General features: G+C 35.1%; 1 protein-coding gene across 7 annotated transcripts in view; it reads right to left on the bottom strand.

The window, feature by feature from the left end:
- The window catches only part of ZMYM4 (zinc finger MYM-type containing 4), a 166472-nt gene that overhangs the window by 50391 nt on the left and 103231 nt on the right, over positions 1 to 12850 (bottom strand). For all 7 annotated transcript variants that reach the window (XM_055401953.2, XM_088835131.1, XM_055401954.2 and 4 more), the window contains 9 exons: positions 8557 to 8731; positions 8237 to 8449; positions 4332 to 4482; positions 3720 to 3835; positions 3007 to 3282; positions 2683 to 2833; positions 1757 to 1929; positions 883 to 1033; positions 187 to 327 (listed from right to left, as the gene is read on the bottom strand). In XM_055401953.2, the coding sequence (XP_055257928.2) occupies positions 187 to 327; positions 883 to 1033; positions 1757 to 1929; positions 2683 to 2833; positions 3007 to 3282; positions 3720 to 3835; positions 4332 to 4482; positions 8237 to 8449; positions 8557 to 8731 (1547 nt within the window). The remainder of the gene's footprint in view (positions 1 to 186; positions 328 to 882; positions 1034 to 1756; positions 1930 to 2682; positions 2834 to 3006; positions 3283 to 3719; positions 3836 to 4331; positions 4483 to 8236; positions 8450 to 8556; positions 8732 to 12850) is intronic.

The raw sequence follows: 12850 nt of genomic DNA, 5'->3' as shown, positions 1-12850 counted from the left end.
TAAGGCAAGAAAAAAAGATTTGGAAACTACAAAAACCACTGTTTAATCCACAGCAGTACATAGTGAACCACCGTTCCTAATATGAATGCAGCAAACACATGAAAACGATTACAGACAGAAAAAAGGTAGAGGACCACTTTGCCAACCTCAAAAAGGCTAAATAACTGCTATCAAATCAAGTCATACCTTGTAAGACACTGTTAGAATTCACTGTGGGCTGAGCAGCAGGAGCACTTGCTAATGATACTACATTAGCTATAACTGGAGTTGAATCTTTTCTTAGAGATGGGGGCCCTGCTGAAGCAGCTCGCACCATGGAAATACTTGCTGATTAAAATAAACAAAAAATAAGAAAACCTCATGTAATTTATATGAACACACATAGAAACCAACATCTTAGGAAGGTTAAACAATGCTTTTAGGTTAGAGTAAAATGGATTAAAGAGGCACTTCAAGATTAACTGCATTTTTTTCTATTTTTAAATTACTGAACCTTAAAAGTATTCCATGTACTTTCTCTTGCATAACTATGCATGTGGTATATAAAAAAGGCTATGTGGCTTATATATTCTATGTTCTTTATTATAATCTTAAATGCTTTTCTAAAGAAGTCAAAATGTACATCTTCAATTATAAAACGTTAACTGCCATTCTTTCCCATAAAGTTCTTACAGAGTTTATTTGACTAAATATGCTCAGAGAAAACTGAAAGAATTTAGGGCATTAATCTAAGGTGTTAAACAAAAAGGGATCTAAATGTTAATGTGATTTGAACAGAATGAAATCTACAATTCATGAAATTATTTACAAATGTTTAAAGTTCTCAATCTGTGGAACATACTTAGTCCCTGGCATTGACCTAAGACTAAAGTTTAATTTTACCTGCATTGTTTTGTGAAGGTGGGTCACACATACTTTGCTGATTACAGAACATCAAAATACAAAGCAGGTTACAGAAATGTTTCATTTCTCCCCGCCATTTCAAGGACTCACTGAGCTTACCCTGTCGCTTACAACCATCACATTTTGCCATCTGAAAAAAGAAGACAGTTAAGAAGTAAGAAACAAATTATCTATGGTCTGATGAAATAAAAGGTCCCAGGTAATGAGTGAGGAAATCTGCTTAGAATTTAGATCACTAAAAGGAAGGTTAACTATCCTGGAGGGAGGGGCAATATACAGTAGGGAACTAAGAGATACAAACTACTATGCAGAAAATAAGCTATAAAGATATTGTACAACACAGGGAGTACAGTCAATATTTTATAATTATAAGTGAAGTATAACCTTTCCAAATTGCTAATCACTATATTGCACACCTAATACTTTACCCAACTATAATTCAGCTTTTCTTTTTTAAAAAAAAATGAAGGTTAATGATTCTGAAATAGGAAATTATTTATCTGTCAACAATCTTATACAACATTAAAAAAAACTCACATTATAGAGATGCCCAAAATAGCAAGTTTTAAAAAGTGAAATGGAAATAGATCTTCCTTAAACATGTCAGAAGACTATCTTAAAGAATAAGTGAATAATTATAATTTTAAATATTTTAATGTTTTAAGACATATATCTTCTACAAGGAAATTCAAAAAACAAACGTAATGTGACTTCAGTGACATTAAAGTCTTTTTAAATCCTACATTAACACAACACTGAAAATCATTAATTGCCCTTTATACTATCTGAAAGGAAGAAAGAAGGGAAAAATGTGCCCTAACTTGAAAAACCCAGGAACATGAATCATATTTACCTGACAGAGCAAAACTGTATATTTGGACATGCATTCTTCACAACAAAACTCTTCTACTTTCCCCCCTAAATTATTCTGTACCAATTTGGGAGATGTCTGTAAACAATAACTGCACATTTTACAGTGATTTCCCCAGCGTTTTGCCAAGTCATGTTTATAAAGCAATTTGCAACCTAAAAAAATCAGAGAAGGTAAAATTAACATTAGAGAGAATAATAAGTATTTACATCTTTAATTTAAATGCCCTATGATAAAGTTTGCCCAGTTGGGTTCTCACCAATTAGTAGATCAAGAAATCAGTTTAGAGGATTAATACTACCATTTTCTTTTTTTATACAAAATAAGACAGCAGAGCAAATATCACAATACATCATATATAATAAAAGTCAGTTTTGTTTCATAAAACTTGTTTTCTTTGGGTATGTGATCATACACTGGGTCACAATGTAAAATGTATGTTTTCTGCCTGTGGTCAAGAGGTTTGAAAGCCACTAGACTAGGAGGTTAATTCTGCATGGTTTTAGAGTAAAACAAAACATTCTAAACTTACAGTCATCTAAATAAGGAAGACATACTTATTTGCATATTCAGAAATATAATGGATGTTTTAAAAAAAAAAGTATAATCTTAGGATGCTACGAAAATTTAAGCAGTTCCCTTTAGAAATAAATATAAGAACTAAAAGATCCTCATCAATCTAATAACATTAAATGTTTCTCCCATCACCATCATCTTTTGCTATACACTTTGAGGATCTCTTCCTTTATTATAACATCTTTATAATATGAAGGATTATACCAGAAGGTTTTGGTGTTACACGCAAAGAAGGATGAAATAGATAAACCTTACACAGCAACAGCTTAAATCATCAACTACTTCTGAAACAACCAACATGCTCGGTAGGGAAGATACTCTTCTATCTTTACCTTCACTACAGAATGACTTGTCAGCACCTGAGAATCGCACAGTCTCCTTTATAATTTTCTCAATTTTACAATATTCACACATTGCCATTACATTATTTATTTTCTTATATTCATCAGAACAATTTTTGCCACAGAACTGAAACATTTTACCCTGCAAAGAAATAAGATTCAGTACTAATTAAACATTTGACTTTTATCTTGGGGAAATCTTTATCCCTCTTACTTTCAAACAAATAGTGTCATTTTGAAAGGTGAAAAGCCAGAAGTAAGTTTACAAATAGATCATTTTACACCCAAACTCTCTATCATGCTCCTATACTTTACCTTATAGTCGAGAAGTTCTGGTTTTGTGGCAAACAGACGGTTACAGTGCTGACACTTGAGTTTTACAACACTTCGTGCAAACCCTACATGTTGGGATTGGGCAGCAAGACGCTGGAGCCCAGCTGCAGCAGAGCTACTGATGGAAGTGGGAGAAACAGCAGAGGTGTTACCCCCTCCTGCCGACACTGTTGAACCTGTAGGGATGCTTACAATCACTTGGCCCTGAGACAAGGGCACTACTGAAGAATTCATTCCTGCCGGTTTGTTGAACAAATTCTGAAAGAAGAAACAAATAAAAAGATCAATCTACTTACTTTTTCAAATAAGAGAGCACTGAGTACCTACCTATATCAACCACGGTTCTAGGCACTTAACATACATTTGTGAAAAGGCAAAAATACCTGCCTTTGAGTAGCTTATAATTGAATGGGGGGAGTGTTATTTACATCCAAAAAATAAAATAACTAATAATAATCTTTAAAGATAATATCCTCCCAATAGATAATCTAGGTAATAAAAGTATCATTTAATTTCACAGGAAGAAATTAAATAACATGTCTCCAAATACAGGATGGACAAAGAACCCTAGTTTATTTACTAAAACTGAGATAGAAATGTAGGCAATCCAGGCAGTTAGCAAACACCTAATTAGTTTACTTCACTATCATAGGCTACTAACTGGCTGGAGAAAAGGAAGAGTCCTGAAGCCATACCTGGAAAGCTACCACACAACTGTAGCTGCAGAAGTTGCGTATACTTCCATCTGACATGGCTAGGTGATACTGAGGGATTGCTGAGGTTTTACAACTGTTACACTGAACTTGTACACCTTAGCAAATCAAAATAAAAGCTAATGAGTAATACATACAAATGTATACAAATGTATGAGAAAGTAAATAAGTATCATACAATACATGAAAATTCAAGGGCCAAGTCATGTTGCAGGAACTAAAATTAAACTTAGTTACCTCACATGTAGACAAAAACTAACAATGTTAACAATATTTCAGATAATTTAAAGTTGTCACAGTCTACACCCTAAAATTAAAAAATAAAAAATCTAGAAATAAATCAGGTGTGAATAAAGAAAATACATTAAAAAAGCCTTAAATTCTTTTGGTAAGGAAGATGTACAAATAAGCAAGCAAGTAAATAAACATAAAACAAGCAATCAAGATAATAGGTGATATTTTACAACACAGATCTGAAATTTTAATTTGCATTAAAACCAACTAAATATGGACAAAAATCTGAACTACAAAAACAAAGCAATAATCATAATTTTTCAACTATTATATTTATAAAGTTTATGAAACCAACATTACCTGCAGAAGTAACCATTTTAACTCTGTAAGCAGATAAGCAATTAACAGAACAGAAAAGCTCTGTCTTTCCCAAGCTATTGGTATTTTCAATCATTTCTGCTGAGGATCTCAATGATTTGCAAAGCGCACATGGTGTAATTTTGGCTGATTTCTATTAAGAGAATAAAATAACATTCATTTTTACCAAATTACAAGTGAAAGCATAATTCTTTGAAATGTTTATACTTAACACCGTTGAAATATTTTAAACTCAGTTCAGTTTAGTTCAGTCGCTCAGTCATGTCCGATTTATATTTTAAATTAGTGGCTTCCAAACTTTTATGATTATAATCCTCAGTAAGAAATAAATTTTTGAAAATGACTCAGTAACACACACTTCTGTTGTTTTGTGTTTGTGTATTAAATAAGCATGTACATAAAACTGAAAAGTTTCATAAAACAATATATGTTACGATAAGTTTGATATTTTTCCTTTCTACTAAACTTCATTAAAAAGCAATGCTTTTTTAGCAACTAATTTTGGGATCTGCATTGCAAGTATAGTTTTAAAAACATTATTTTAGACTCCCCTCTCAGAGTGTAAAGAATGGAATGTGGGAGACCTGGGCTTGAGTTCTGAGTTGGGGAGATCCCCTGGAGAAGAAAATGGCAACCCACTCCAGTATTCCTGCCAGGAGAATCCTGTGGACAGAGGAGCCTGGCGGGTTACAGTCCATGGGGTCACAAAGAGTCAGACACACTGAGTGACTAACACTTTCTTTCACTTCAAGATAAGTGTAAGGGGTTAAGTACAAACTATTCAATATTATGTATAAAGTAAATTAGCTATAAGAATATACCATACAAAACTCCAACCAAACAATCCCCCCCCACTATTTTAAAAATTATAGAATTTATGCTCTTACTCTCTTCAAAACATTGGAAGAACTTCCCCACAAAAGGTGCTGCATATAGCAATAAAATGTGAATCCAAGGAAATCAATAAACTTACCAGAAAAACTCATTTTCAAATATACTACCACTAACAATAACAAAGCACAGGGACTTCCCTGGCAGTTCAATGGTTAAGACTCCACACTTCCACTGCAGGGGTTTGATCCCTGGTCAGGGAACTAAGATCTGACATGGCGCAGCCAAAAAATAAATTAATAATGATAATAACAACAAAGCACACTCTAAGCAATAAAGTGAGAGGAAACTTTGGATATCCCAAGTGTCCAATATAGACAATGAAAGAATCTGTTATCTTAAGTTCCCACTCTGTGAATCAGTAGTAAATAATGTTAAATACTATTAACATGTCATACATTCAGGATAACTTATACTGTATGCTGCTGCTGCTAAGTCGCTTCAGTCGTGTCCGACTCTGTGCGACCCCAAAGATGGCAGCCGACCAGGCTCCGCCGTCCTTGGGATTCTCCAGGTAAGAACACTGGAGTGGGCTGCCATTTCCTTCTCCAATGTGTGAAAGTAAAAAGTGAAAGTGAAGTCGCTCAGTCGTGTCCGACTAGTAGCGACCCCATGGACTGCAGTCCACCGGGCTATATCTAGCAACAATTAAAAGATTTCAAGATTCCTATGTAAGACTTGCTATTAAAATAAATACATGTTCAAGTGAGCACATTCCTGCATTCTGGAATGTCTTCAGCATCTCCAACCCCATTTCTCCTTTCTTCCTCCATCAGGGTTACAAATACAAACTTCATTTGTAAGAATTAGGTCAGGAGTGTTCTCTGAAACCACCAAGCAGAACTGACCTTGCTTCTGCTGTGCCCTTCTGAATCCCATAATACTTACATAGCATCTCTACACAGTTATATGTGTAATCTCCCCAAGGAACGTATAGCACCTCAAAATAGGAACCACATCTAATACTTGTTAAATAAATTTAACAATTATATAGAAGAAAAGAAAAGTAGCAGAAATGACCATCTTCAACGTTTCCGGCTGTATACGAGGTGCTTTCTCATTCTTACTTCACATAATCCTAAAAACATCCCAGTGACGTTGGTAGTACATATTCATTTATAGAAAAGAAAATACAGTCAGGGAGTATAACTGCTTTCCCCAATATAAAATTCTATTTGAATAGAAAGCCTGGAAATCAAATCAAAATCTATTTACTTCTAAATCCACATCCTTTCTCTAAAGTACACACTAATAATTGAAAAGTTTAATAGGTATCAGCCAAATTAAAAGTAATAAACTTAAATTTAAGGTATTTCAAAGTATTTCTCCTCTTGTGGACCATACTACCATCCTCCAGTAGACTGAATAGAAGTAACTTTTAGAAGTTGATACAATATCAGGAAAACAGTCTTTTGGACAAAGATAAAGCAAATGAAGATGCTGGATTTTTTTTCCCACCTGAGAACAAAACCGAAGTGTTTCTGAGGAAGGATTAAATAGGAACTAACACTAAGTCCTTGAAACATGCTTGCACATTAACAAGAAATAAATGGAAAACACTAGGATGTTTAAAATTACAAAATCATTGCAAAGTTTTAAGAACAATTTAAAAGAAATTCTCAATCAACATTATTAAATTCACCAGTTTTTTAACTATATAAAAATTTACTATTCTATGAAAAAGAATGATCAGTAAACAGGAAAGAATTATAAAACTAAAAACATAAAAAGTTCTTACTATCTTTTTTATCAATTTTAAAGTATAATTTTAAATCAGAACTTATCAGCAAAATATAAACAGTATAAATAAAACTGCCAACACTGCTAATTATCAGAGGAATGCAAATCAAAACTATACGTCACATCAGTCAGAACTGCCATCATTAAAAAGTCTATAAATAACAAATGCTGGAGAGGGTGTAAAAAAAAGGGAATACCTCCACATGGCTGGTGGGAATATAAATTGGTGCAGCACTGTGGAAAACTGTATGGAGGTTCCTCAGAAAAGTAAAAACAGAATTACCATATGATACAACAATCCCACCCCTGTCCATACATCCAAACAAAATTATAATTCAAAAAGATACACGCATCCCTACTGTTCACAGCAGCACTATTCGCAATAGTCAAGACGTGGAAACAACCTAAATGTCCACTGAGAGATGAATGGATAAAGAAGATGTGGTACATGTGCACAATGGAATACTATTCAGCCATAAAAGAGAACAAAATAATGTCATCTGTAGCAACATGGATGCAACTAGAGATTGTCATACTAGGTGAAGTAAGTCAGAAAGAAAAAGACAAATACCATATGATACCATTTATATGTGGAATTTAAAATCGGACACAAATGAACCTATCTGTGAGACAGAACCAGAATGAGGGAGGGACACAGAGAATAAACTGATGGCTGCCGAGGCGGGAGGAGGGCGGGAGAGGATGGACTGGGAATTTGGGATTAGCAGATGCAAAGATTAGAATGCATAAACCAAAATGATGAGACTGGGGATTTCTGGGAGATGCATTATATTTTCTTCTTCGTGCTTTTCTACATTTTTAAAATATTTTTCAAAAACATTTAATGAAAAAAATTCCAGAAAGTTTCAAAAAGCAAAAGAATCTGCTGCATGCCAGCAACTATTTACATGGCATTTACAATGTATTAGATATTATAAATAATACAGAGATGATTTAAAGTATGCAAGAGAATGTGTGTAGATTATATACAATTACTATATCAATTTATACAAGGGACTTATGCATTCTCAGATTCTGGTTTCCTCAGGGTTCCTGGAAGCAATCCCCCATTGACACTGGGGGACAACTATTACTCATAAAACTCCGTACCAAGAGTGTTTAACATACAAGGATTTCACAAATATTATTTAGATGCAAAAATATTAATTAAGCTAATAATAAGAACTGAATCTTTTTGTGACATTTTCATAAGTAATTTCTACCAAAATAGATCCTTCTGAAATATGGTCACATACCTGCTTATATGCTGTGACACATGTTGAACTACAAAACTTCTTAGACTGTCCCTCTATTTGAAGCATGTGGCATTGTCCAGAGCCACTGTAGCAGTAACCCCCACAGTTTTCACAACAGTTCATGGTGAGATTGTTAGCAGAGCGAAATTTAGAGAAGCAAGCATCACTGCAAAGTTTATGTACCACATTCTGGTAATTAACTTCATGTCGAATCTAGAAATTATAAAGAAACAACTTAGAAACAACAAGGAAAGATCATCAAAAGCTGTCATTTAAGCACAAATACCAGACTCTTTCCCCCAGTAAAAAAGATAACTTACAACAGCATTCTTCTGACACATGCTGCATTTAGTAGAAATGCTATTTGTATTTATGGTAACAACAGGTTTTCTTTTCAGTTCATATGTTGACAAACACGACTGACTACAAAAATCTTTACTAGTGGTGGTATTTTCAAACTGGGCACTGATCACATCCTTTGGATTTAAAATGTCTCTAAAAATGACAAGAAAGATAAAATAAGCCACAACGTAATTCATTCTTTTCCTTTTTGTCAACTAGAAATATCAAATGAAACAAAGGCAATTGCAAGTGTAGGGAAAGGGCACTGAAATTTAAACCTGAAAACTGGGTTTTCTTGAATAAACTGATAAATCTCTTTGATCCTCAAGCTCTGTTGTATAAAATGAAATGAATACATGGCTTAGTTCATAGAACTGTTGTGAGGATCAGTATACTACGTTTTAAGATTAAAAGGATATATATCAAATAGTTATCATTTACTATCTCTAGGAGGAAGAATTACAGGAGATTCTCATTTTCTTTCTTCAGGTCTCTTGTATGTTCAAATACTCTTTAAATGACATTACATTTGAAAATTTTGAAGTCACTATCTTTTAAAAGTAAGAATACATTTCAAACTACACAGTGCATATTCTAACAAGACTACATTGAACATTTTCATATCTAAGTAATTCAATCTATAAAAGACAATGAAGATTAAAACTGTGATAATTAAAACTCCCTACCATTCCACCCTTTATCCCACTCCCAAATCAGTCTTACTGCATAGAAGTTTATGAGATAGTTTAACTGCAAACCATTTTAAAAACCAGTAATTCTTTAAACAATGTCTCTGTCCCATGAGTATACTCACATAATAAATAAACTGTTATATTCATTCTTACATTTTCAACAGATTATACTAATATAGTACTTTTTGGAAAAGATTACCAATATCCAAGCTTCAACAAAGGAAAACAGTAAACACAGTGGGACTCATTATGATACTGGAATTCTTGATACCGCACCTCATCTTCAATACTCAGGAGCTTAACACTGCTCTATTATCTGCATTTTCTCACCTTCTATAGCTATTTTTAATTAGGTTTTAATTTATTATATTTCATTTATAAAGATATTTAATGAGCAGTTATACTGAGTCAGGGACTAGCCCAACCCTAGGTCAAGTAATGCTACAAGCACTCAAGGAGCTTATATACTGAGACAAGCAGACAAATGATATATTAAACACTGTAACAGAAGTATTCTTAAAATAGTATAATAATTTTGACGAATATATTTGTATACATAAAATGGACTACAGAAATATTAGACAAGATGTGACATGAAAATTATGACATTTTATATGGACGTTAAATGGGTGTTTTCTAGAAGACTAAGGAGATAAGGTGGAAAAGAAAAGCAAAAAAGCAAAATGGCTGTCTGAGGAGGTCTTGCAAATAGCTGTGAAAAGAAGAGACGTGAAAAGCAAGGAGAAAAGGAAAGATATAAGCATCTGAATGCAGAGTTCCAAAGAATAGCAAGGAGAGATAAGAAAGCCTTCCTCAACGATCAATGCAAAGAAATAGAGGAAAACAACAGGATAGGAAAAACAAGAGATCTCTTCAAGAAAATTAGATTCCAAGGGAACATTTCATGTAAAGATGGGCTCGATAAAGGACAGAAATGTTATGGACCTAACAGAAGCAGAAGACATTAAGAAGAGGTGGCATGAATACACAGAAGAACTGTACAAAAAAGATATTCACAACGAAGATAATCACGATGGCGCGATCCCTGACCTACAGCCAGACATCTTGGAATGTGAAGTCAAGTGGGCCTTAGAAAGCATCACTACGAACAAAGCTAGTGGAGGTGATGGAATTCCAGTTCAGCTATTTCAAATCCTGAAAGATGATGCTGTGAAAGTGCTGCACTCAATATGCCAGCAATTTTGGAAAACTCAGCAGTGGCCACAGGACTGGAAAAGGTCAGTTTTCATCCAACCCCAAAGAAAGGCAATGCCAAAGAATGCTCAAACTACCGCACAATTGCACTCATCTCACACACTAGTAAAGTCATGCTCAAAATTCTCCAAGCCAGGCTTCAGCAATATGTGAACCGTGAACTCCCAGGTGTTCAAGCAGGTTTTAGAAAAGGCAGAGGCACCAGAGATCAAATTGCCAACATCTGGTGGATCATGGAAAAAGCAAGAGAGTTTCAGAAAAACATCTATTTCTGCTTCATTGACTATGCCAAAGCCTTTGACTGTGTGGAACATTCTGAAAGAGATGGGAATACCAGGCCACCTACCTGACCTGCCTCTTGAGAAACCTGTATGCAGGTCAGGGAACAACAGTTAGAACTGGACATGGAACAGATTGGTTCCAAATAGGAAAAGGAGTACGTCAAGGTTGTATATTGTCACCCTGCTTATTTAACTTATATGCAGAGTACATCATGAGGAACGCTGGGCTGGAAGAAGCACAAGCTGGAATCAAGATTGCTGGGAGAAATATCAATAATCTCAGATATGCAGATGACACCACCCTTATGGCAGAGAGTGAAGAGGAACTCAAAAGCCTCTTGATGAAAGTGAAAGAGGAGAGTGAAAAGGTTGGCTTGAAGCTCAACATTCAGAAAACAAAGATCATGGCATCTGGTCCCATCACTTCATGGGAACTAGATGGAAAAACAGTGGAAACAGTGTCAGACTTTATTTTTTTGGGCTCCAAAATCACTGCTGATGCTGATTGCAGCCATGAAATTAAAAAAGACGCTTACTCCTTGGAAGGAAAGTTATGACCAACCTAAGTAGTATATTAAAAAGCAGAGACATTACTTTGCCAACCAAGGTCCGTCTAGTCAAGGCTATGGTTTTTCCCGTGGTCATGTATGGATGTGAGAGTTGGACTGTTGAAGAAAGCTGATCGCCGAAGAATTGATGCTTTTGAACTGTGGTGTTGGAGAAGACTCTTGAGAGTCCCTTGGACTGAAAGGAGATCTAACCAGTCCATTCTAAAGGAGATCAATCCTAGGTGTTCACTGGAGGGACTGATGCTAAAGCTGAAACTCCAATACTTTGGCCACCTCATGGGAAGAGTTGACTCACTGGAAAAGACTCTGATGCTTGGAAAGATTGGGGGCGGGAGGAGAAGGGGACCACAGAGAGTGAGATGGCTGGATGGCATCACCGACTCAATGGACGTGAGTTTGAGTGAACTCCGGGAGTTGGTGATGGACAGGGAGGCCTGGCATGCTGTGATTCATGGGGTCGCGGAGAGTCGGACACGACTGAGTGACTGAACTGAACTGAAGGAGATAAGAGTTGGAGAACAGCATGGATCAAGGCAATAGAAGCATAAAAGCAGCTATTTCTCCCGGCTCTCAGTATGTTTAACATCCAGCTGTATTACATTTTACTGTAACAGATTACATCTTATGTCAGAATGAGAATGAGCAACATCATTTCAGAAAGCAAAAATTCAGAAATGGTACAGACAATCCTGAAACAGTTACTTCTCTGAGTGCCACTGTATCTAGAAAACTGATCTATGGGTATTAGCACAAGTATCCTTATCCAAATTATCTCTTTTATATGTTGGATTTGATGACAAAAGCAAAGACAGAGGCAAAAATGAAGACAGGATATGTGAGAGAATGTGAAAAATGTTTTTCATATCTGCCTATTTGTTGGATTAAAATCCCAACTTACTCTAGTAATGTTTGTTTCTCTATATAATTAAAACATGAAGTAAATGTCAAAAAAATCAGAAAGTGTAGAATTTGAAATTGAGTTTTTTAAAACAAATTGTTACATCCTTATTACTAATGAACTCTAAAGATTAAATGATTAGCCAAAATATATTCAGACTTTTAGGTTAAATTCAAGATGGTAAGAGATTTGGTTAATAAAAGACTAACAAAAATAAAATTGTTACTCCAAACAGTGATGTAGCTTCTTTCAACCTAAGTGCTGCTGCTATTATCTCTACCAGTCTACTGGCCACCTAATGAGAAGCGCTGACTCACTGGAAAAGACCCTGATGCTGGGAAAGACTGAAGGCAAAAGGAGAAGTGGGTAGCAGAAGATGAGATGGTTAGACAGCATCATCAACTCAACGGACATGAATCTGAGCAAACTCTGGGAGATAGTGAAGGACACAGAAGACTGGCAGGCTGCAGTTTATGGGGTCGCAGAGTCAGACATGACTTAGCGACTGAACATCAACATAAAAATAGCAGTAAGTTTCCTTTCTTTTCCTTATCAGAAAGGAAATCTTTTCTATCTCCACCTATTCAAATTAAAGTAAAAATCCTTCTTATAAGGAT

Source organism: Moschus berezovskii, chromosome 4 (assembly GCF_049115385.1).
Source record: "Moschus berezovskii isolate FMDL1 chromosome 4, NW_MosBer_1.0, whole genome shotgun sequence".
In the NCBI taxonomy this organism is placed as follows: Eukaryota; Metazoa; Chordata; class Mammalia; order Artiodactyla; family Moschidae; genus Moschus; species Moschus berezovskii.
The sequence above is the reverse complement of the archived record's forward strand: the minus strand, read 5'-3'. Positions and strand labels throughout refer to the sequence as shown.